This window comes from Xylaria bambusicola (assembly GCF_022495145.1).
Source record: "Xylaria bambusicola strain CBS 139988 unplaced genomic scaffold F5B22scaffold_50, whole genome shotgun sequence".
Lineage (NCBI taxonomy): Eukaryota > Fungi > Ascomycota > Sordariomycetes > Xylariales > Xylariaceae > Xylaria > Xylaria bambusicola.
Genome location: NW_025953603.1, coordinates 98,353 through 123,146, shown reverse-complemented (window position 1 = coordinate 123,146; position 24,794 = coordinate 98,353). Strand labels below are relative to the sequence as shown.

General features: G+C 47.9%; 8 protein-coding genes across 8 annotated transcripts; 5 read left to right on the top strand and 3 right to left on the bottom strand.

Annotated features, from left to right (window-relative positions):
* Positions 1 to 1,838: 1,838 nt before the first annotated feature.
* Positions 1,839 to 2,527, bottom strand: F5B22DRAFT_424891 (uncharacterized protein). The gene has a single exon (XM_047971688.1). It carries the CDS (start codon positions 2,311 to 2,313, stop codon positions 1,921 to 1,923), a length of 393 nt encoding a protein of 130 aa, XP_047827250.1. The 5' UTR covers positions 2,314 to 2,527; the 3' UTR covers positions 1,839 to 1,920.
* Positions 2,528 to 8,407: 5,880 nt separating this feature from the next.
* On the top strand, positions 8,408 to 10,208 carry F5B22DRAFT_621483 (actin-related protein 2/3 complex subunit 5). The gene is made up of 3 exons (XM_047975895.1): positions 8,408 to 9,000; positions 9,215 to 9,342; positions 9,422 to 10,208. Exons 1-3 carry the CDS (start codon positions 8,746 to 8,748, stop codon positions 9,648 to 9,650), a joined length of 612 nt encoding a protein of 203 aa, XP_047827249.1. The 5' UTR covers positions 8,408 to 8,745; the 3' UTR covers positions 9,651 to 10,208.
* Positions 10,209 to 10,693: 485 nt separating this feature from the next.
* Positions 10,694 to 12,429, bottom strand: F5B22DRAFT_621480 (S-adenosyl-L-methionine-dependent methyltransferase). The gene is made up of 2 exons (XM_047975894.1): positions 11,752 to 12,429; positions 10,694 to 11,689 (listed from the first exon to the last, which is right to left on the bottom strand). Exons 1-2 carry the CDS (start codon positions 11,998 to 12,000, stop codon positions 10,868 to 10,870), a joined length of 1,071 nt encoding a protein of 356 aa, XP_047827248.1. The 5' UTR covers positions 12,001 to 12,429; the 3' UTR covers positions 10,694 to 10,867.
* Positions 12,430 to 13,184: 755 nt separating this feature from the next.
* On the top strand, positions 13,185 to 16,873 carry F5B22DRAFT_659740 (adaptin N terminal region-domain-containing protein; the record flags this gene model as incomplete). The annotated part of the gene is made up of 7 exons (XM_047980226.1): positions 13,185 to 13,279; positions 13,347 to 13,360; positions 13,430 to 13,473; positions 13,524 to 13,813; positions 13,864 to 14,198; positions 14,250 to 16,210; positions 16,263 to 16,873. The coding sequence occupies 7 exons, from the start codon at positions 13,185 to 13,187 to the stop codon at positions 16,425 to 16,427; spliced, it is 2,904 nt and encodes a 967-aa protein (XP_047827247.1). The 3' UTR covers positions 16,428 to 16,873.
* On the top strand, positions 16,874 to 19,138 carry F5B22DRAFT_424815 (uncharacterized protein). The gene is made up of 4 exons (XM_047971687.1): positions 16,874 to 17,524; positions 17,589 to 17,678; positions 17,737 to 17,892; positions 17,974 to 19,138. Exons 1-4 carry the CDS (start codon positions 17,173 to 17,175, stop codon positions 18,669 to 18,671), a joined length of 1,296 nt encoding a protein of 431 aa, XP_047827246.1. The 5' UTR covers positions 16,874 to 17,172; the 3' UTR covers positions 18,672 to 19,138.
* F5B22DRAFT_659734 (uncharacterized protein) lies at positions 18,915 to 20,566 on the top strand (the record flags this gene model as incomplete). The annotated part of the gene is made up of 3 exons (XM_047980225.1): positions 18,915 to 19,475; positions 19,644 to 19,827; positions 20,037 to 20,566. The coding sequence occupies exons 1-3, from the start codon at positions 19,368 to 19,370 to the stop codon at positions 20,564 to 20,566; spliced, it is 822 nt and encodes a 273-aa protein (XP_047827245.1). The 5' UTR covers positions 18,915 to 19,367.
* A 322-nt stretch (positions 20,567 to 20,888) lies between these two features.
* On the bottom strand, positions 20,889 to 22,051 carry F5B22DRAFT_638821 (glycosyltransferase family 8 protein; the record flags this gene model as incomplete). The annotated part of the gene is made up of 3 exons (XM_047977637.1): positions 20,889 to 21,387; positions 21,447 to 21,589; positions 21,746 to 22,051. 3 exons carry the CDS (start codon positions 22,049 to 22,051, stop codon positions 20,889 to 20,891), a joined length of 948 nt encoding a protein of 315 aa, XP_047827244.1.
* A 682-nt stretch (positions 22,052 to 22,733) lies between these two features.
* On the top strand, positions 22,734 to 24,651 carry F5B22DRAFT_424660 (uncharacterized protein). Its single transcript, XM_047971686.1, has 2 exons — positions 22,734 to 22,792; positions 22,898 to 24,651. The coding sequence occupies exon 2, from the start codon at positions 23,187 to 23,189 to the stop codon at positions 24,345 to 24,347; it is 1,161 nt and encodes a 386-aa protein (XP_047827243.1). The 5' UTR covers positions 22,734 to 22,792; positions 22,898 to 23,186; the 3' UTR covers positions 24,348 to 24,651.
* Positions 24,652 to 24,794: the final 143 nt, after the last annotated feature.

The window sequence follows — 24,794 nt, the reverse complement described above, 5'->3', positions numbered from 1 at the left end:
CACCCGGAGGTCCTCCCGGCGCCAATGCTCCCTGAGTTCGGCATTTTACACGGATGCTGCTCAGCTCTCATAATTCCTCAAGCGCCCATCCGCTGCACCAATGGGTTAGGTAGGTAACTACTACTTAGGAGCAGCTATATGTTACAACTACCTGGCGGGCTGATCAGTTCGGCGCGGATGGGTACTTCTAGTAAGGTGCTACATGTAAGATTAAATCAGCGTTCATAGTAAAGAAATCAAGCGTTAGCGTTCTCATCTCTTCGGCCCCAACAACTCGACAGGGTTCCTTGCTTCATATCAAGGGAGATCCTCGAGGCTATGACTTCGTTTGGGACACGTTAGCTCCACCCGGCAATCTTCCCCTTGCACTAAACAGTCTTCTTTTCATCGAATTTTTCTCGAACTCTCCCCTTCACCCATTCTGGCACAGCTTTTGGTATAGCCGGCTCCTTAGAGCAAGCATCCGCTGCCGCGATGGCTAGGCTGGGCGCCGGCGGCGTTAACTTGGATCTAGTGGCAGTGGTCATGGATAAACGAAATGATGGCTGCGGACAGCTCCGCCTATCCTTCCACCCTTGTGGTTGTCTGTCTCTGGCTTTGAATCATCCTCATTACTGCCATGGCAAGCTTACCGTATTTGCCGAGCATGCATCGTCGGCTATCGGAAAAGTGACAGGTCTATTCATTAACCACAACATAAGTAAATGACAGGTTAAACCCGCCACGGCCTCTCAGCCGCGAAAGGTCCCTCTTCAAGCTGAGGCGACGTCTCGTACTGAGACATGATTATTGGGAATAATGCGGTCGCTTAGCTCTACACAAGAAAATAACTGTCGGCCTATACTGCGCTATGAAGTCTGTGGTGCCCATATTGTGTGTGTGTGTGCGTGCACCTCTGTTTCAAAGGGTATCAAGGGATTCCAGTAGCATACACCAGCAGTGATGATTTGGCAAGAAACTTACATTTCATCATAGCGTAGGCCTGTTCACTGGACGAACCAACGCATCGAAGAACAATCTCAACACTACTTAGATACCCCGCAGCCGACACCTCACCATAAATCTAGTTGAGATATCAGTTTCAATATGGGGGTTCAGCTGCACGCTCCCAGGGACCCAGGGACCATGGAGTACAATGACGAAGCAGCTGCACTATATGAAACAGAAGAATCGATAGGCTGGCAGCGATGCTCTCCACGTCAGTAGATCTGAAGAGGCTTGTGATGGAGCCCTACCCCAAACTTCACCAGTCAACTATAGCCTCTAAAAGCGCGGTAGTCACTCGTACTGAGCTGTAACCAGGCTGCTGGGCTTGAGAAAAATTACAAATACCAAATCATCGGCAAACAGATATGTAGCCACGTCGTGACAGCAGTTGTTGTTACTTGGTGCCTTACGATATCGCCTGAGTATCAATGTCGTAGAGGTTGTGTCGGCTGAGAGTTATGTAAGGGCGGCACATCACAGACGCCGACATTACGACCATCAGGTGGCTATTCTTAGATAGAGGTACTTATTAGTCTAGACGTATTAGTGTATTGCTCAAAGTCTGTGGCTAAGATGTTGCGATATGATCTTAGGTTGGTGGACCAGCCTATCGGCATCTGGCTTGATTCTGGCTGAAGTTAGAGGCGTTGGTAAATCGGTGGTGCCGTCAGGCCGGGACAGCCACAGCTACGTGATTGACCGCATTTCAGCCAGTCGGCAACCGCATCTCAACCGCGGCCGTTTAACTGGCAGGCCACGGGACTTGTGAGTTGCCTCTCTGCTACTACAATTACGTACCTAGGTTTCCCGGGGCTCCCGCACCCCAGTGAACCAACACCTACCGTACTACGCGGACGGATCAGTGTGAGTATCCGGCGTGGCTGAAGCGGACGCGCTCAAGGCGAAATGATGCTCTTCGGGGCTTGTCATATGCTAACCACTCGGGTCGATGCTCGTCAGACGACATCCACCTCTGTGACATGACGCTCGAGAATGAGTCCTCGTGTCGACATGATAGAGTGATTCATCGTACATCCAATTCTGTATACATCCGGTGCTAAGATCCTGGGGTGCGCTGCGACCGCTAATCAGCTGATCCTGCAGCTCGGCACTTCGTACTGCATGACAATTTAGTCCCAGTGTTCGATTACGATGCGAGGCCACTACGCTACACGGAATATAGGTCTCAGATGTTAGTTTCCACCCTGGCATGTACACTACCAAAGCCAGAATCAGCACCACTCGTCTCAGCTTCCTGGTGCAAAAAGTCTCCGCCTCCAGGATATAGTCGATGAGGGTTAGGCCAGACGTCGTCGACAATCTCATTGGACTTGGACCTAGGTTCGCATGACTCAGAAATATTCAGATAGACAGACGCATGTCCATTGTATCGTCAAGACTTGTTTCAGCCCATAGACAAATCGTCTGTGAGGGTCAAGTTTCATGCGGCCATTTGGGCACTAAGAAGCGCCTCATATGCATACCATTGTCGCCTAATACCGGCGACAACTCACTGGTGACGTCGTGATGCATACCTGTACACGAAGGAAAGGAGGGGACAGAGGGACTCGATGGCGGATAGGCAAAGAGGCGCATTCGATGTGTATGGGTGAGTTCAGGGAGATGACTGCCTATTCTCTTTGGTGAAGCTAAGATTTCCGTGCTCTCGGCGCAAGAACAGCTCTTAAGGGATGAGGCGGCAAATTTGTTGAGCGCGAACTTGGCAACATCCATTCATCTCTCAAGGCCTACGTATGGATTTCAGGCAGAAGAATCTTGGGAATGGAGACAAATGGCACGGTCTTGGTGCCCGTGCGCACGTGAGGCGTGTCGACATTTGCGCATTGATGCACCAAGGTACTTGTTTCCAAGCAGGAAGTACAGATATACTTTATATATACCTTACTATACCTACCTATACCCTTTTTTTAGATTGCAGGCAGAAGGTCAAGCAATCGCCATACTAAGTAGGTAAGTACCTACATACACATAGGTACTGTACTTGTATGTTCCACCGATCTTCTAGAAGACCGCTAACGAGACGTCTGGGTACCTACTTAGAGGTAAGTAAGGCTATCTACTAATACCCTTGCATACTATTTGAGGTACCTGCTCGCGTACAGGTACTTACACATCAAACTTGGTATGCTACACTAGTAGGAATGCGTAAAAAATTGGGTTGTTTCAGATCCCTTTCCTGGATAACCCCCCTTTCATCAATTTGACAGGGAAGTTGCGCCGAGGTACCAGCCTTGCCTACCTACCACTGTATTGCAACCCCTGACCACCAAGGTAAATGATGATCTGGTCTATCTGGTCTACAGAATACATAGATAGGTATTCAAGTTACATCGTGGTTCTCTTGGATTACCGTGATCTATCTGTTTGTACTAGGTATGTGAACAGCGAACTGCCTACATGGCATACCATATCTAGGTCGACACGGGGCCCATATGCGTAAGACTCGAGCTGTCACCAATGTTCCCCCATCGCCAAGCTTCGCACTCATTTGATACTCGAGCTCATTGGCAACAGAGCGCAGTACCTGACTTAGAAGGGCCTGGACACAATACCTTTGTAAGTTGACAAGGATAGACTGCTAGGGTAAACGTGCAAAGGGGACCTCTTCATCCGACACTCCACTGCACCTAGGTACGTTACAAGAGCCACTGGTACCTTGCTTCTATCTAATTCTATCTAATTATGTAAGTCGACGAGCATGATATGGTATCTAGTAGCAGCGGACAAAGTCTTTTTTTCATCTCCTGAATGTTCGTAGAAATCACTGAAGTTGGTCCTCTATGAAAACGGGCGACTTGGTCTAGCTTGTTAACCACATAGCCATCCGGCTAGAGCTACACCAAATTCTAGATGAAAATATGCGTATAAGCATACTCGAATGGTCCAAAAATCAGAGTCGTCGGTAGATCATCCCAGCGGCCACGAGGTTTTCTCCTCCAGTCCCTTCCTGATTGAGGCATGAGGCCCTCACAGTCGGACACTAAGTAGATAGTTGATGCGAGGCTACTGTACAAAACCATGTGAGTGGCGTATACAGTATACAGCTGTACTTCGCGCAATTCCCAATTCAGGGTCTAATCAAGGTGGTTGGTATGAAAAATTGAACCAGGATTGCTAACTGGATTCCGCTTTGGAGTCGACCTAGCAACCATGTGGCAAAGGAGGGCCCAAGACTCATTACATGGAGACTCTTTGAGCTGCAGCCCCTGCTGATCTCACAGATCATTCCTACGAAGTAGCTTGATGACCGGCGTGATATCAGAACTTACCAGCCCCAGACAGAGCTTGGCTATCAGGGACAAGCTGTCTTTCGGTCAATAAAGAACCAAACCTACCGCAGCGCACCGCGCACTCCATTCCGCCCCAAGAGGAGCTCAAATCCCAGCGATTTGGTAAATTTGGACTTGGCTCATCACGGCAGAAATCCGGTGTGGGTGGCCTCACAGCTCACCGAATGCAGGCTTGGGGTTGGAGCACAGAAGATGGTTTACCGATACCCACGGCTAAGTTACATGTACATACGGGGCTTAATGTTGGCATAAAATGCATACCATGGTGCCAGGTACATGGGATATGAACAATCACGCAAATATACATTGTCATTAATCATGCATAAGTCGATATCCAATTTCCCATTGAAATTATTTGTCATTGAGTCGCCGTTTCATGCAGGGCTTATACACGAAATAAGCCATAATGGAAGAAGTTGAGAGATACCTACAAAAGCCCAACATAAAAAGATAGATTTCTATGTCTTTCTATTACATTTAAAGCCTCAGGTCACTTGTGATATATTATAGCTTCTCCTCTATTAGCTCATGCTATCCAAATATTGAGAAGAAGAAAAAGGCAGTGAGCTTTCTTTTGAGAGCTGAGACATGTGTACAGTTGAGCCTCAACTGTTCACAGCGCCATGTCTTTGCTCTAGTGTACTTGCTCTAGTAGCTTTCCCTCCCTCCGTTTTAACCTACCTACTCAAGCAGTTTCAATAGCAATACAACCACATTCCTCAGCTTATGATACCCAATTGACCAAGGATAAACATTTCCACCTCCTTGGGTGCAGTGGATTCCGCCTCCTGCGGCTCCACCGTTTTCCAGAACGTTGGGTCAGTCAGTGAGCCTGTCTTGGAGGCAAGGGCTTGGTTGCCTCTCTCCATGTATGTCACTGGCTGAAAGCTTACTGAGTACTTACATCATGGTACAGGCTTTCAGGCGAGGAAGACAAAACAGGGTTATTTGCCGATTGTCGACGATCGATGGAACGTTGGAGACGATTCTGCTGAGCTGATGGATCACCTAAGTAGTTGTCGCTGGACTCTCCTAGAATGCAATTACACATACATCTCCGTACTAGCAGTCTACTGTAAGTAGCATCGGAAACTGTACAAAGTATGTCAGGGACTACGGTGGAGTCATATCAAACTACGGCTCGACTCCGGAATGGCACTCTTTTAGCTAGACCCACTCATAAGAATTCCAGAATGTTTCCCCATCTGTCAGATTCTCCCGGTCAAATGGCAGTCCGGGCTGATTGATTACATGGAACAATAAGACAGGGTGAAGAAGCGAGCATAGTAGACGCTACCCACGGCTATAAGCAAATCGTTACATTTTTGAAGACCTAATTGTGAGTGTTATTTGTACTCTTCTCGCAAGTGAAGTGTGTAAGTATTGAACACCACGATGTATGAAACATTGATAAAATATTTTGAACCCTTGTCATAGCCAAGCTGTCTGACGGCTGGCTCACCCGGCAAGGAAACTAGTGCAAACGAGCCTGCACTAAGTACACTACAAGGGTACACCAGAGTTATCCTTGCTAGTGTAGTGTGAGGCTTGATCTCACGTTCCGGGGAGAGTTTCCGTCTGACACTTGCTCTGAATTTTACGGTATCTCGAGCTGTCTACAGATAGAAAATTTTTCCTGTCTCATATCCGGATAGCGAAATCTTTTCTCGCGCTTAGACCAGATGGATTCTTTACCTTGTTTGTCCCTTATCAAGCTGAATTACGCATCGATCATCCTCATATTCGGTACATAGACCACTCAGTTACCCAGCACTGGGAAGCATCATGTAAGCTGTCACAATACGCACGTCCCCAAAGGCGCCACCGAGTCGTCGCTGGACCCGCACGCCGCGCCGTAAGGATAATAGCATTGCACATTATCGCAAATCATTCAGTAGACTGTCTGAGTCAGAATCAAGACTTTAAAATGCTCTGACTGAATCAACTCGATAATACATAGTACACCCACCAACCAATCTCCATCTAGCATGGCGTTCCGGCTTCCTCCGGAAGCGTCCAGGCGACCCGGCCGCTCGGCGCAATAGCTCGGACATCATCTCATGGGTATTACGATTAAACCACCACTCGCACACAAACTCTTTATCACTGTGTGGTCTCCCGCACCAACTTCCCGATCGACTAGGACAGATTGCCGTTTATTGTAGGTCCACATGTACTACTTGTAGGTATGATTTATTATATTGAGGTCGGAGCCATCTGTCGTATCTCTTTGCTTAGAACCTCAGCGTACTCTACTGGAATTAAGTTTTAATACATAGATACATCGCGACCTAGCGACGCCACATGGCAAATCTAGATTCTACCTAATCGCAGATCAGGTGTGAAGCAACTCATCATGTGCAATATCATTCAGGTTTCATACATCGAGATCTGGGCTAACAGGAAATTCATCGCAGTAACTAGTAACTACTTCAGCTGATTCTGATTCCGATTCCTGGCCGTACAGGAAGCAAGTAGGTATTACAATTGTCTCGGATGTACTGCTGAGACTATATCAATATGTACGATTGCTCAACTACAAACATTTTATATGCCACAGAAACTCGATAGCCAAACGCAGTATCGTTGAAAACAACCGAAATAATCCTCATATCAGTGACAAGAATTTGATACGTTCACAGCATGCGTAGATGAAATATGCACCTTCAGATCCTTTCAATATAAGTGACGTTCACATTCGCCGTGGGCCAGTAACTCTGCCCAAGCGAAAGGAACTAGGATTGATGCTGGCCAGTATCTGCAGAGCGGCGTGTTGCTTGCTTAAAGTACGCCACGTCAGTGAAGCCAAAGCGGAGTAAATAACGTAGTTTCGAATGAGCCACATGAACCTCAATTTGCTTGCATCTAGCTAGAGAGTCATCACCCGTGTAACTTCACGTAAACGAGCCCAAATCACTTCGTGCTTGTTTTTGTAATTACAGGTCTCGACCTATATACCACAAATTTTGATAAACTTGGAATGTTCACTACTACTTTCTCCTAATATCAATCAGTAGCAAGTCGGCTTATATATATGATCTAGTCTACGATGATATTTAATGGTCTTGCGTACTTACATATATCTGTAGCCTGTCATGGCCACAAAGCTTTCTATGCCCAATGTTAGAATCTAGCCAGATATTCACTGTCTTAGAAAATCGTGGTGTTCACTAGAAGACACATAAGGCCACGGCCTTTGTATAGAAAAAAAAATTCACTTCGAAGAATTGCCAGATATTCTTGCCGGGAGTCAAAGGTAAAATAAGAAATAAAAGATCGTGTGGTGGGACTCAATACCGGTATGCTCCAATCCCCCACTATTTTACAACATGTCCGGTGTATACTGGAAAACATCGGAGGTATATATTCATAACAACTGGAGAAATGAGATCCGCTTATCACCATTTTGAAACTTAAACGCCAACTTCATGGAAGCACTCATTTGCTTTGATATAATTGAAATTGAAAACTAGGGTTGAGATTGATGCTATTCGCAGTATATCGTCTCTCATGCTCAGCGAGGGCTATCCGTTATATTCAAAGTTCTTTTTTGCTATCTTAAAAAGATCTTGTAGCTTAGATACAATTGAACGTGCGTATCTAGCCCCCGAAGTCCGCCTACATGTTCCATGTAAGTGACGACTGAATAGCCTCGCTTTTAATACAGCTGGAACTTCCTGAGAGCTTTAATGTCTGCAGAATAGACGGGTACAAGGCGTTCAGTGTGTCCAACACACGGTGCAATAGAATTTGGAGCTTCTTTTGACTTCTGAAATCAATATGTTCTCTTACGTTGCTTACTGCTGAATCTCTTGGTTCTGGTTGAAGAGTATACTTGACCCTTCTCCCCCCCTCTCCGTTTCGCCCTTTCTTCTAGCCGAAAAAGATATTGGGACAAGCAGGATAGTGGAAGGAGACACGGCTTTTACTTCATGTGACTAGACCCTGTGAATAATCAGTCAGATTTTGTGTTGCTCTCTCGGCTGTGTAGTTATTCATACCTATCTGCAAAACGAGACGTAGAGTTGAGCCACTAGACCCACATACGCCACATCTGATACCCGCATAGCCCCGCAAAGATAGAGCAACCTGCAACGTCAGCGGCAACCCCACACCCGCCTCCATCACCTTCATCACCACCGGCCTTACCTGGCTTACGTACCCGTATCTAGAGGCAACACAGCTTAGAGCTCGGCTACAATTAGTTCGCATCTAGATCTAGTTCCCAACCAATTGACCTGACACCTCTCCTATCGCGGCATCAAACCAAAACACCGCTGCTAGAGCATTTGATCGTCTCCAGTTTCGAATATATTGGGCCTCCCGCCTAGCCTGCCGTCGGCTTGCATCGACCCCAACCCGACCTCCTCTCACATCCTTTACCGCCTTCCTTGACGTACGAGCACGGACACGAGTGGCCACCAACCTCGTCTATAATAACAACACTATGTCTGTAATCCAGCAGCACACATCATCGTCGCTTAGTGACGCCTGGCGCACCATCAACATCGATGCGCTAGACCCAGACTCCTCACAGAACTTCGACACCGAGACACTACACCCACCACTACCCGAGGCCAGCGAGGCCGACGTGCGGGGACTCAACGGCCAGGTCCGCCAGTTGCTACGGGGCGGCGATGCTGAGGGCGCACTACGCGGATGCTTAGAGAACCCCATCTACAACGGGAGTGAGGTGGCAAAGGTACGTTTGGCCTTTCTCGGCGTGCTAGCATGGAGAATGCAACAGTGGAAGAGCGGTGAGCGGACGGTTATAAATAAATGCATATTAAGGGTGGCGTGGCAGGAGCGGTGTACTTGAGAGACACTGAGACGATTGGATCGCCCTGGAAGCAGGCTTAGAGGATGGCGTTGATGACATTAGGGAACCCTATAAGCATGCTGACGATGTAATACAGGACGCACACCTCCAGACCGTCATTGAAGTTCTGCAATCCATCAAGGCGAGCGAGATGACACCGATGTTGCAGCGGATTTACGAGTCAGAGGGTGGCAGTGAACTGATCGATGTATTGATGAAGTACCTGTAAGTCTATCTGCAAAATTTTATCCCGCTTTGCAGCTGCATAGTTATACAACGCACACCTGCTCACCCAATGGATCAGATACAAAGGTATGGCGGGTGGTAGTGCGTCGAGCGGAGGTCCTCGAACACCTACACGAAACCTCACACCCCAGGCCACAGGGTTCAGTCAGATCGGAAGTAGACCAGGTTCAACAAATGAGTCCACTGGTGCGGGTATGAGCGTGCTGCTGAGCTGGCACGAGAAAGTCGTTGACGTTGCGGGACTGGGATCGATACAGCGTTGCATGACCGACTGGCGCAAGGTATGAAGTATTCAATCTCGTTCGATATTGACGCGCTTCGAGACATGATCGTCGTAATACGGCACCACCGCACATCCATCGCCCTCTTTAGTACACTGAATTGTAAGGGTACCTCGAGCTACCGTCGATAATGCAAAATCATGTCGAAGATGAACAGAAGCAAGAGAACAGAATAGAGACGTGACCCCAGTGGATAATACAGCAAGCTTGTGGTTATCATTATCTGAGAAGCTTCTCTGTAGATGATATTAATATGCCTGGCTCGTCCACCAGGGCGCACAACGGTTTCAGGGACCTTACGTAGCGTTGACATTGCTGTAGTTATCTTGCCCGAAACACTCAAGTACCGCCTTTAGTTGCATTGTACCACCTAGAAACATACTTGTTTTTGGATGCTACTATCACGTAAATCTTATTTACTTCATGCATTGCGTTCAGTATCAACTTCCATAAGTGGGATGAGAATCTGCAGGTAGAGAAAAATTACATACTAGATAACATTCAATGTCAATGCTCACTATCATTTGTACTTGTATATCCAACACCACCTCTAGCTTCATAGCATATCGCATAGCCCAAGTTTTCAAATCCTCTTCACTTCATCCTTAAGTTTTCTGATATCGAATGTATAGTGGTACATTCGCCCACTTCTCATCGCGCTCTCGACAATGGAAGTATATTGTTATAGATTATTCTTGCATTGGCGGCTATTCCTGGCCCGAGATAAAAGAGGTTCACCGAAGGTGATAGCGTCTGTACAAACTGTTGGAAGAAGGCGTTCGAGCCTTCGTTGGAGCTTCTATGTTCGTCATTGGAACTGAAACATGAGCTTCGGACAATCTCCTGGAGTAATATGGCCCTGTACTTGCGGTGGTTGTTCTTTACGGCACCTACCCTTGACGAGGGAACTTAATATACCACCCATCTGAATTTCTTAAGAAGTAACGGATTTCTTCCTTGGCGTTATGTACTGGTGGTGATTCCTTGCATAAAAGGAGTATGTTTACCTCGATTAGGCACTCAATGGCATAGAATTTATGATTTCCTTATTGAATAACAGTGGTCGTAATTTGATTGAATTTTTCTACTTTTCCTCCCCAAGCATATATACCAGGGGAGGCGAGCCTATATTTTTGTATGAGGTTTGTATATATGTACATGGAATGCACAGCTAGGGCATGGTATATCCCTGGATGGATGCGATTGCGAATTTGATAGTACATCTACTTGTTTTCCAGTATATCTTTCAAGCTGATCTCGCCGCTTCCGCGAGGCAGTGGCTGGGCTTGGTCTTTTGATTCTTTCCATCCGATCATATGAATCATGCGAAATGTTGCTGGCAATGTCCCATCTTCATTACCATGGAGCTCACGGTAAATTGCATCCGCAGCTAATAGCACATCTCTCTGGATGGGTCCCATCTCCCGGCCTAGAACGGCGTTATTCTCGCCCATTGCTTGCAGATCCGTCATGAGGGCAAAGCTGTCAGGATAATCAACGATGATGTCCTCCACATCAACCGTCAACATCTTGAAGCCAGCTTTGCCAAGCAACCCGCCAACATCGCGTACGTCAGCCAGCGGCGAGACATGAGGCGAGATGCCGCCTCGCCTCTCCTGGTCGGCTAACTGCAGTGAAGTTCGAAGTTCGTAGAGCGTATCCCCCCCGAACATGGCGCCGATGAAGGCGCAATCCGGCTTCAGAACGTTGTTGATTTGCGCAAGCACGCCCGGTAAGTCATTGATCCAATGCATGCTCAGGGAGCTCAGAACTAGATCAAAAGAGTTGGCGTCGTAGGGAAGAGTCTCCTCATCCGTAAGAACCTGCCTTGTGATATTTATCTGTTTGTTGAAGTCAAGGTCGGCATCGCGGTAAAGCATGCTCTCGGAGGAATCAGCAGCTAGCAGATGGCCGATTTTGATCGCAATTGGCTCTGAAACGGGCATTTCTGGGTTCGGGTCGGGGTTTTCGCGCGTTAGAGCCCGGGCGATGTTGCACGAGTTGGCACCGAAATCGAGTACTCGAGGATATTCGCGTTTGATATCCTTACGAGTGCACCTTAGCTTGAAGTGTGCACTATACGAACCGGCCATAGACCACAACTCACCAGCAATCGCTCGCATACGCGCATCGCGACTTCGTCTTTCAGATAATCGGCGATCCGGCTGTTCTCGACATCCTGAGAAGCACGTTCCTTCTGTAGCCATTTCGTGCGCCGGTTGAAGACCTTGTGGATAGGCGGGGCCGCGGCTTGAAAGGCGTACGACCGGCGCGCCGACAACGCAATGGACGGTGGTAGTATGGAATTAGAGATGTGGTGGCATCTTTGGAGCGTTCGGCGAGCCGTGAAATTCATCCTCCTAGCCGTCGTGGATGGATGATTGTTACATAATGATCAAACTGGTCTCAGACAGGTGAAGCTTTTAGGAGCTAGATATCGTAGTGTAGTCGTACCTAGTGTAGTGACGTCGGGAGATACCCCCTGTCGCACGAAGACCCCTGGGCAGGTATGATAACTCCCTCCAGCTACCTAATCTACCTAGGTATATTAACTTAGTGGCTTTTCTGTTCTGTAACGTTTCTAAGACACTCGCTCATTGGGTTAGGTATCTAGGTAGACTATTATGTGAATAACTACCTATAGATCCAATACCCAGTACACTTCGATTCTTATACCTGATGGACATTAGAAATATAAGAATATGCTAACTTACTTATATAAATCCCTATAAAGGTAAGTAAGTACCTACCCCCGTACCACTTAATCAAGATTATTAGGCGCTGCTGAGGAAAGTAGATATCTAGGTACCCACTTACCTCTTACTTGAATGTTGAGGTAGAAGGTAGGTAGGGCAAATTAGGCGCTCGGCACTCCGCACAGTAAGACAAGCTGTCTGACACACGGAGAGTAACCAATTCAATCTTGCCCCCTTTGCCCTGTGGCTCCCGACCCCAGACAGTATCCAGACAACTTGAAGAAGACCAGGCCAGGTATTGATCCCTATCCACAGCAACCCCCAATAAGTGTCTACACTAGTTCGAATCTCCTGGTGAGCATTGTCGTGCCCCCGGACTTTGCGAATACCCAACTGCGATCCCCGAATCTACCAGCCCGATTCCTGCACCACAAGAAGCAAATCGGTTTCTGGTTGCTGAAGACGACTCTTGCCCCAGACTCCGTTGCGACGTCCGGCCCCCCATTCTACGAACGAAACGAGTTGCTCCGCGGGCATCGCCTCGATCATGTTGATGGACTGATTTGGCCTACCATGAGAGCCGCAAGTTCGAGCGCGCTTTCTGGACTTCTCGGGATTGGACGATACAGACTCTTGTAACCCTTTTTACGACTACTACAGGTATATATCACATTTGGAGTGGCCGCTCGTTGGTTGGTGAGCGTGAACGTGGGATATAAACCCGGCCCTTCCATCGACTCTGTCGCATACGGATACACATACGCGTACATTCTATTATACCTTTACCATGGCTTCGTCAGCGGCAGCCGGCTTTCTCGGCCGGTCGAGTAATAATAACTCCAACATGCGCGGTCTTGTCCAATTCATCGCTGATCTTCGAAATGCGCGGGCAAGAGATTTGGAGGAAAAGAGAATCAATAAAGAACTGGCAAATATTCGGTTTGTGCTGAGACCCGACTCTACGACCAGAGACTTTAGGTTACTAACATATCACTTCCACATGTAGCCAAAAGTTCAAGGGTATGTTCAAGCCATAGTCTACGTACGTTCTTGATGCACCAAATGCGCATGCTAACTTGCGGCGTCTAGATGGCAATTTGAGTGGCTATCATAAGAAGAAGTATGTTTGCAAGGTATTTCTGCCCTTGGCTCGACAGCGGCGCTCTTGTTCTGACCCAATTAGCTCTTGTATATTTACATTCTGGGCTGGAATGTCGACTTTGGACACCTCGAGGCGGTGAATCTCATCTCGGCAACCAAGTATTCCGAGAAACAGATAGGGTATTTGGCGATGACGTTATTTCTACATGAGAAGCATGAGCTGCTGCATCTAGTTGTCAATAGCATACGAAAGGACCTCTTGGACCACAACGAACTGTTTAATTGTCTCGCTTTACATGCGATTGCAAATGTGGGAGGCAGGGAGATGGGAGAAGCCTTGAGCGGCGAAGTCCATCGACTTTTAATATCGCCGTACGTCGTTTTCTCTCGCCTTGCTAGTCACCGACTAACGAGTATCATAGCACGTCAAAAGCCTTTGTCAAGAAAAAAGCCGCGCTCACTCTTCTTCGGCTCTACCGAAAACACCCAGACATAATCCAGCCCCAGTGGGCGGAGCGCATAATATCATTGATGGACGATGTTGATCTGGGTGTAGCCCTGTCAGTGACGTCCTTGGTGATGGCTGTCGCACAAGACAACCCTGACCAATACAAGGGCGCATACGTCAAAGCAGCCTCGCGTTTGAAGCGAATAGTCGTCGATGGTGACCACACGAGTGATTACCTGTACTACAAGGTTCCCTGTCCCTGGATCCAGGTGAAAATGCTTCGTCTACTACAATACTTTTCGCCCTCAGGTAGGTACTCTCTCTCGGTGTTTCAATGAGAACTGCTAACACGAAGTTCAGAGGATAGCCATGTCCGTGAGATGATAAGAGAGTCTCTACAAAAGATACTGAATTTGGCTATGGAGTCAAACAAGAACGTGCAGCAGAATAACGCTCAGAATGCCGTCTTATTTGAGGCGATCAACCTGATCATTCACCTAGATACAGAACAGGCGCTGATGAAGCAAATATCCTCTCGACTAGGCCGTTTCATAACTTCACGGGAGACGAATGTTCGGTATCTTGGTCTCGAAGCTATGACGCATCTTGCCGCTCGCGCTGAAAACCTGGGGCCTATCAAACAACACCAAGAGGTTATTCTGGGCTCCCTGAAAGACAGGGATATCAGCGTTCGTAGAAAGGGACTCGACTTGCTATATAGTATGTGCGACTCGACTAACTCTGGACCGATTGTAGCGGAGCTACTCCAGTATCTCCAAAATGCGGATTTTGCTATTCGTGAGGAGATGGCACTAAAAATTGCGATTCTTACCGAAAAATACGCGACCGATATTCAGTGGTATATCAATGTTTCACTACGGCTCGTAGCTGTTGCAGGCGACCATTTGAGTGATGAGGTCTGGCAGCGTGTCATTCAGATCGTAACCAACAATGAGGAGCTACAGGTGTACGCGGCACAAAATACCTTGCAACATGTCAAGCAAGACCATTGTCATGAAACGCTGGTAAAAATTGGTGCCTATATTTTGGGCGAGTTTGGTCACCTGATCGCAGAGGAGAAAGGTTGTAGCCCAATCGAACAATTCATGGCCTTGTCTGGAAAGCTATCTGCCTGCTCCTCTGGCACGCGCGCTATGATTTTGTCGTCATTCATCAAGTTTGTTAATCTTTTCCCCGAAATCAAACCGCAACTCCTTCATATTTTTGAGATCTATTCCCACACCTTGGATTCTGAGCTCCAGCAGCGAGCGTGCGAGTACTTAACTCTAGCAAGTCTTCCGACTGACGATCTCCTGCGAACCGTTTGTGACGAGATGCCCCCCTTCCCCGAACGGCAGTCGGCATTATTGTCCAGACTTCATTCAAAGCACGCTGGTACAAGCGATAAGCGGACCTGGGTAGTAGGTGGCAAGGACGCTAATGTTGATGGCTCAGAGTTGAATATGGCTAAACAACCAGCGCTCAAGAGAGCTTTTAGCTCCAATATGACAGTAAACGGTGATGGCGCTGCCAATGGGGCTACAAATGGTACCAACGGACACTCAACCGATCTTGCTGGGCTGGATATGAACGCGGGGCCAGCGGCTGAAAAGCTTCTGAAGGCACCTAATTTGGCCAGTGCTGCTCACTTATCTCCTGGCTGGGAACCTGGGTACAACAAACTCCTTCTCAAAGCTGATGGTATCCTCTTCGAGGATGGACAGCTCCAGGTTGGCGTCAGGTCAGAATATCGAGGCCAAATGGCGTGCCTCATTCTTTATTTCCTCAATAAAACACCTACCACCATTAGCTCGTTTACGACGACGCTAGATCTGGATGATAGCGAGAGAGCTAACTTAACTTGGGATGTTAAGAGCTTGCCTGATAGCACCATACCTCAAGGAGGGCAAGCTAGGCAGGTCATCATGTTTGAGTCCAAGAAGGTTTTTAGCAAGAGTCCGACTGTCAGAATCAGTTACCTTGCGGGAGCTCTACAGGCGCTCACACTGAAACTACCCCTGACAGCACACAAATTTATGGACCCTGCTGAGCTGTCATCTGATGATTTCTTCAAGAGATGGAAGCAGATTGGCGGTGCGCCTCGGGAAGCTCAGGCTATTATTGGACTTGTGAGTGGAAAGGAAGCAACTCGAGAGATCCACGAGGTATTCGTTCGCAAGGTAATTGAAGGGTTCCGATGGGGGATACTGTCAGGAGTCGATCCAAATACGAAGAACTTCGTTGGCGCCAGCGTTCTACACACTTCCGAAGGTGGTAAGTTCGGCTGCTTGCTACGGTTAGAGCCGAACTACGGGTCCCAGGTATGTCTTGTACCCAGGAATCAGCCAGTATGTGCTTGCTAACCGATCACAGATGGTCCGGCTCACTATTAGGGCTACAGATGAGAGCGTGCCTGCTGTGCTACTCAAATTGATGGAGCAAAGGATATCGGCGGGTGTCTCAAAGCCATCCTTGGCCCATGAAGGGCCCACACGTCAAGAAATCACGGATGCCTTTAGTAATGTGTTGGTGACATAGGTCCCATGGTAGTTTGAACATAAAATACCCAGTGTACAAACGAACGAACATTGTTGATAATGCAGCCTAGGAATGAATGGGAGTTGATGTGATAGTAATCCAAATAAAGTAATTTGGCTGGCATGATGTATCCTTGCTGAAAACATGTAGGTCGTGGTCAAATACGTGAGCCAACATTACTTACAAACGACAGGTATTCAATGGATTCAAGCACCAGCTTGGCCCTATCATCTTGAGGCTTACAGCTTGGCTGGCTTGGGGAGAGGAAGTGCCCTGCGTGGCTTCCCTTGCCTGCATGTGATAACTCATTTAACTGCAAGCAAGTTAGACATCTGTACACAAGGCAGCTGCTGACATTCTGCCCAGATCAACACGCCTACGGGTGGGAGGTAGGTGTGATGTGCGAGTCGAGTCGGATCTATAGTAGAGTGGTCACCGGCATTGAAGTCAGGTCCAGCCTTAGGATAACATATTGACCCATAGGTACATCATGTGCCTTGCTATGCCTTGCTCGCTTCTAGGTACCTCAATGCGTGCATATAGATTGATTAAGTGACTGCCAAAGGTACCTACACATGACATTGTTTGTTGTTCACCATGCCACTCTCACTGTCAGAATATCCACGCAACCTAGCTGCATTCCACACACAATACACCATACGCAGCTATCTATTTCCTCGCTCCTACGAAATGTGGTAATGCACATTCTTTTTATCATTTCTCCATCAACGTAGACGGCCACGATATGGCAGCCTCCCTCAGGCCAACAGCCCATTCATCAGCTAAGGACCGCAGCCAGGATTTGGACGTCAACTTTCAAGATAACATTCGACCATCACCACAAGTTTTGATTACGCCTGCCTCCTCGAGAGAAGAGTCCTTAAAGTCAGAATCTCCGCTACAATCTCCGTCTCGACGCGTCCTCTTCTCCTACCGTCATGTATTTTTTATCTTCAGAAAATCCGCAGCATCATTATCGTCCCTGGTCCTACAGAAAAACGCTCCTGAACTCAAGGCCAAGTCCGCTACCATGGCGACTACTCAGCCCAAATCTATTATGTCCCTGAAGTTTGATCGCTTGAAGGACAAGTGGCGTGGTAGGTCTCTTACTTGTACTCAGGCAATCACACCCGGCGCTAATACAATCATTGTGGTAATTAGACTTCGAGAGAAGGTCCTCCCCTAGAGGATGTCGTTGCGCCGGCTACATTTTCCTTGTCATCATGCTTCTTATTCTTGCTTCTGTCATAGGTCAGTGTTTATTAGCATCATGCAAAAAACCCTACTCAGATATTGATTTTGCCTGCAGTTGGTTGGTATGGCTTGTCGAAGGACACATTGGCCCACCTGCATCAAACAGTCACCACCGATCTTCCTCAAACAACGCCCACGGTCGTAGACTATCACGATTCCTACTGGCCGACTCAGACTCCAACGCAAGGACCATGGTACCTATTCCATGAGGGTATATATTTTCTTCGCTTCTTTTCCCTCTATCGCAATTGTGTGCCTATGTATATGTTTACTAGCTAACACACCACTTAAGGTGTTACAATAGCCCCTACTGTACCTCCAGCTCATCATGTCGCGGCAGAACTGGACCCGAAGACATCCTTTGATGAAACCAACAAAGTGACTGTCGTAAGGACTATAATTATTACTGTCACAAGTATCATCACAGACACATCGCTGAAGACCTTGACGACCACTGTAATTCTATCTACTTGTACGACATGTATTACAACACCTACGGTCGATGCAAGTACCGACACCAAAGACTCACAGAAACATACGACCGGTATCATGACTGGCATCATGTACTGCTCGTTCACGGGGCGTCGAAATATCTATACCCTATGTCCACTTGTACACACCGATTCCCCGGGCATGCTAACGGGGGCACCACTTGTGGTCTCCTCCGCGACGCCAATGGTCACGAACCCGTTTAGCGCGGTCCGACTAGCCGCCGTGTCACTCTGGAACTCAATTCCTAGCCTATCGAGAGTGATGCAGACGAAGGATCAACAAAGATATGATTGCGAGTGTGCCGGGATGAGAAAGAAGCTGGATGCGGCTGTGAAGCTCATACGCATTCAGCAGAAGCTCCTCGATAGCCAGCGGATCCTGATCAACGACCACAGAAAGGGTCTCTCAATGGTCTTGGAGACGGTGGCGAACATGACGGCTGTGAAGGTCGGCAAGAAGACCTCCAGGGATACGCCACCTCTGAATCTAAATATTTGACTTTTGAACCTCAGCCTGGCTGATCGACGTAGCGAGGCTCATCAGTGTTTGTATGGAGTGTACACAAAGGCCCAGTTTGGATTGAAAAATTTGGCTGAGTGTAAAGCAGAAGATGACTGGGCTGATAGTTGTGCTGGATAAGAGTTGGAACCGTCAGACACTCATACGCCAACACCACCAGCTAGCAGATGTGAGGTATTTTACATTTTGCCCTGGTCGGTATGTCCAAGTATGAGTCGACTGAGTTTTGAAACCTCTGGGATTCACATGGTATGGTCACTCTAGCCTGTAGTCATAGACGAGTCTATTGGACTCATTCTGTATAGACATAGGGTTGTGACACTCAACTCTACCTACAGATGGTGGTAGAGGTGGGTTGACCAAGAGTCTTATTGTGAGTCTCATATTGAGCAACTAAGCTGGAGTGTAGCAGATTTAGGTATCTGTCAAAAAAATCTTTTTTCTCAGTGACCTCTTTATTTTTTATGAAGCGCTATGAAGACATCTCTCCTTTTCGCTGTATAATACAGTGCAGTGAGGTACTAAACACTGTAGCGCACATTAGGCCCTGCAAAGTGTCCGACCTAGATAGCTCTCTGGGCACAGTGAAGTCTCCGCTCTCAAACACCATGATATCCAGACAGACAACGCAGGTTGGATGGTTATTAATACGTCGAATTTCTTGATGGCACAACGATGACAGACGTCGAAGACATGAAAGTTGACCCCACAAGAGCTGCTGCGCTCGCCTCGCAGATCAAGGGCGTCAGCGAGCGTATTGCTGCGGTTGGCAAGGGCCGTAATGTGAGTTGGGCCTTTCACACACAGACCCATGCCTGCTCCATGCCTCTCTTTCTCTCAACCCCTTCTTCACGATTATCGCATCTCGAAGGGAGGGGGCTTCATTTCACTGGGCTCGCTCCGTTCAACGTTCTCAAGGGCCATCGAGTATATACTGAAACGTAGCATTAGGTCCGCCTGGTCGCTGTTTCAAAGTTGAAGCCCGCAAACGACATCTTAGCTCTCGTCCAGCCGCAGGAATCGGGCCTTGAGCCCCAGCTGCACTTTGGCGAGAACTATGCACAGGAGCTGGCTCAAAAGGCCGAGTTGCTTCCGAGGAACATTCATTGGCATTTCATTGGCGGCCTTCAGTCTGGTGAGTATAAAATAATCGAAATATGCCCATACTATCACCGGCTTTAAGCTACGAGTTCAGCCTTTTCTTTGCCTGGAACCTATGCATGTGCGAGTACTATTTCTAGAAAATCTTGAAGATACTAGGGATGGATGTCTGAGTCCTGATTCCTGAATGACAGCAATTTCCCACCCAGGAATTTCCTGCCTACGTACTAATCAGATTCGCAGGCCACTGCAAGAATCTCGCCAAGATTCCTAACCTCTGGTGCGTTTCAAGCGTAGACACATTGAAAAAGGCGCAGCTACTCGACCGGTACCGCGGAGAATTCATAACTGCATTCTCTTCTTCATCCACCGAGTCCCCTGCACCCCAAAAGCTCAACATCCACGTCCAAGTCAACACCTCAGGAGAAGATTCCAAGTCCGGGTGTGCTCCCGGTGCTGAGACCGTAGAATTATGCCGCGCTGTCGAGGCCGCGCCCAACTTGCATCTCCTCGGTCTAATGACGATCGGCGCCATCGCGCGCTCCGTGGCTACGACGCCGGAGAACGAGAACGAGGATTTCGTCGTGCTGAGGGAGCAGAGGGATCTAGTGTTCAGAGAGCTTGGGCTGGGACATGACAGGAAGTTGGAGCTTAGTATGGGCATGAGCGAGGATTTCGAGGGCGCTATTACTATGGGTAGCGATGAGGTGAGGGTTGGTAGCACGATCTTTGGCACGCGGCCTAGTAAGGCCGAAGCCAAAATTAAGGAGTAGGTGAATAGAAAAAGACTGATATTGAACATCATAAGAATCGTCATAGAACGCATAGTCCTTGTGCATAGTGACCAAATGCAACACGGACAGCCCAGTCCACCAAATATAGCTGTGTCCCCCTTGAATGAATCGGATTGTAGATCGTTCATTCGTAGTCAAATTACTACTAACATGACAATGGTATCTGCCGCTCGCTTTAAACAAGTCGTGATATCTATCCCACGCGTCTGCTGCTATTCAAGGATATCCCTAGACCGGAATTGGTTATATGAAGAGGTCCTTTCTCTTTTCCTTTGAGCTTCCCGTTAAACGCCAAGGCCTATTATTCCTGAGCAACAACAGGCACGACCACATTCTTCCACAGGTCGCGTATCTCTTCATTGGGGCTGAGAGCCCATTCCTTTTCGATGACGGCATACTCGTCCCACCAGAGCTTATGTGTGCTCTCGATGCGGTCGTTATTGTAGGTGCGGCTCTTCCAAGGCTTATTGAGGATATAATGTAAGATCTTCACGTCCTCATCTCGCCACAAGGACGCATGACAGTCGCGCATGGGCTTAAGGGCGTTATACGAGTAGGGTAGCGGCTTCCACTTGCCCCGGTAGACGATAGCGAGTAGATCCTGATCGAAGAATAACATGTTAGGTACGTCGGGGTGTGTGTTCATGGCGTCGATCAAGGCATTATATTGCTGCATAGAGGGCCGCAACACGACCGTACCGCTGTTAAGTAGATGGTGGTTGTTGGGACTCGACTCTGTGATAGGTGCTGGTTCGCCTGTGGTTTGGTTTGCCGCGGTGAAGGCGCAGTTCTTGGGTATCCTGTTACAAACGGACTATCAGCTTGTTGTAAAGCTACGGGTGAAGAGATTGTGACTAACCAATCCTTGCTATAATGCGCAAGCTTACGAGGGTTACAAGTGCAAGCGTGAGTGCTTGCGATCCAGCCATCTGGAAGTTCGACTTCCATCATGTAGTCGATATTTTGGAGGATAATCTGGTCGCTATCGAGGAGCACAACGCGCTACACGCCGCAAATACACAATGCGCTATTAGCATCACTATCGAGATATCGCAAGAGTGTGGGTAGGGTACTGGGTTGGCGCATTGTGGACTCCTTTATTGAGGTCTAAACGAATGTGCCGTGTGAAAAGAAGCGCATCACTCATGGCAAACCTACCTCGTACTCGGTGAATGACCACGGCGCCAGCTTCTCCCAAGTCCCGCGGTTCACTTTGCCATCACGCGGGGCGGGCTCGATCTTGTCAACGACAATGGTGGGGATGCCGGCGGCGGCAAAGGCACGCATGTATTCTTCGTCGGCCTCGACATTCCGCGTCACCATGACCTTGAGCTGATACCGACTGCCGGACTTGCGCAGCGAGTGGTTTAGTACCAGCAAGCCACCGAAGTATGCGCGGTTGGTCAGCAGCGTCGTCCATATCTTGGTGGGGTCATACTGCCGTTGCTGCCCCTCGTCGTTCATTGATGTTGTCGTCATCATGGCCGCCGGGGATTGGGGACAGATAGGATATTGGAAAACCAGAGGACTTTCCTGATTTCTGCAAACATCTTGAGGCTCATTTATAACAGCGCCAAGAACAGCAGAGAATAATGTGAAAAGAAAGAGTAATGAGATCATAGAGCTATTTAGACGGGCTTTGAAAGGAGAAGCGACATGCGGTTGGCCAGCTAATTCCGTCATAATTGACGGTTTGGCGAATCTCGCTACCGGTCTAAATGGAGGATGCATACCTACTTAGGTACTTACTTACACACAGCTACCAACTTATTTATATTTGAGGGCATGTGAGTGCTCGCGATTGATATGCCGCGATCTGAGAGTCCGCATCGGCATCTCACCAGTTGACGCCATCGGCTAGCGAGCGTCTTACCCACCACACAACCTACAACGTGCAGATACAACAAGCCGCTTAATAGGTACGAATAGGTAGGCTTACATAGTATGGCGCGAAAAGAAGAGAAGGGAAAAGGCAGAGCGGGAAGACGAGATCGGCCGAGATAGGCCCAACCCCACCTTTGGATCTTACAGTAGGTTTGGGAAGTACCGGTAGCACATTCAGTACCTTGTTTTACAAATGTAATTCTATTTTGTACAGTTATAGCTTGTCAAAGCATTCTCACGAAGTTACATGTGAAACCGAAGGAGAATAGGTACGAAATGTAGGTAAATTCCGGCAGAATCACCTCGGCTAGTGATAAATGAGTAGGTAGTTTTCTTTTATGTCAGTGAAAATAGGTACCTGAGGCAGGGGAGAAAAGAAGATCGAATTCTGGAATCGCGAGGTTAAATCTTGCGTGCATAATGCAGCATAGCCCTCCCGAGCTAGCCGTTAAACTAGATTCTGCTAGTGGCTCCCGATAAGCTCCACCTACAGGGTCTCTATCTATCGATAAACCAATTTATCGTACCTACCTAGGTAATCAGTAAGTAGATAAGTATGGTACAGAGCTGTCAGAGAGCCGAGTTTGTATGGAAGAACCATCCTCACAATATCATCGAGACCTCAACGGCATTTATCTAGAGAAGCGGTGCCAGTTGAGGCCGCCCTCCGAAATCCCCGATCCTCCCTCGCGACATATCGCACTCGAACCCCAATATGGCAGATCCACTGCTAACCTCGCTCTGTACCATTTGTCGCATCCAGCCACCGAAGTACAAATGTCCACGATGTACAGCGAGGACTTGCTCGTTATCTTGTGTCAAGAAACACAAGACGTGGTCCTCGTGTAATGGTGAACGGGATCCTACCACCTTCGTTCCTATCAATAAGCTCAAGACCGACGCTGGAATTGACCATGATTACAACTTCCTTACTAGCATTGAAAGATCTGTGGAACGCGCTGAGCGTATACTACGAGGGGATAGAAACATATTACCCCAAGAGACTTCTCAACCACCCCCACACAAAAAGGCACGCTTCAACAAGGGTCAAAGCCGTGGCAGAACTACCGTCGATGAGGGATCCCGGAATTGGGACAGAAATGTGATACACAGGATGCGTGACCTTCGAATACATGTGTCCTCAGTACCCTATGGCATGACACGCTCCAAGGAAAACCAAACTAGCTGGAATAGAAGGACTAAAACGATCAATTGGCAAGTGGAATGGCTATTCTTCGACAATACTCAATCATCACCCAAACGCATTTTACATAAGACCCTGGATGAGACGGCGCTTCACATTGCCTTCGCTGACGCATTGGAACATGACCGGCAACGACGCCTGACCGATAATGAGAGAGCTGAAGAGAAAAAGCTCCGAAAACAGCTATTGTTTGGACAAAGACCACAAGATACAATGGGCACGTGGCAAGCCTCATCATACCCAGTGCAGAATCAAACCGACAGCTCTTGGCGCAACTCAACAGATATAGACATTACCCATGCATCAAAGAGCAAGTATCGCTTCTTGCTACTTCGGCCAAGGAATCAACCCAAGGCACCTCGAAGACTAGTACCCCTCAATTCATCAGGATGTCTTGCCAGTCTTCTTCCTGGCCAGGAAATTGTTGAATTTCCGACAATCTATGTATCGCCGGCGAGTACTAGCACTTTAGGTGAAGGATATATAATAGAGGAAAGACGTCAGAAGGACCTCCAAAAGAAACGGAAGGCTTCGACACTCATTGATTACGAGTCGGATATGGAATCGTCTGGAGGGGAGGACGGCCAGATCAACGAGCACAATGTTGGTGAAGTAGATAGTTCGGATGATTCTACTAGTAGCTCTGGATCCGACACGGACATGTCTGACTAATCTTAATAATTATACATATAAAGTGCTGAGCTATGGCTGATCAGTTTAATTGTCGAATACCTTAATTGACCTCATAGTTTCGACTGAGGCAGGCTGTAGTGAAATAGTGCTAGTTAGCAATTGCAACATCATCTTCATTACCATAACTCAAAGCACATTTTAGGCACACATTCAAACTGGTACCTGTGTCCGTAGCGAGTTAGCTTGATACGCATACTTGACTATCTCCATACATAGTACGTGGGCTTACAGGTAAAGACATACCTACGATAGTTATAAAGTACCTACCTACCTATTACTACCCATGGGCATTTGGTAGGTTCCCGTGTAAGCACCTAACTGCTAGGTTAGGTACATAGGTAGGTACAGATTCTGCCGGGCGGTGAGATCGAGGCAGTGGCCACGCTAGTCTCGCACGGGTGCCACAATTTGAATGGCTGGTAGCTT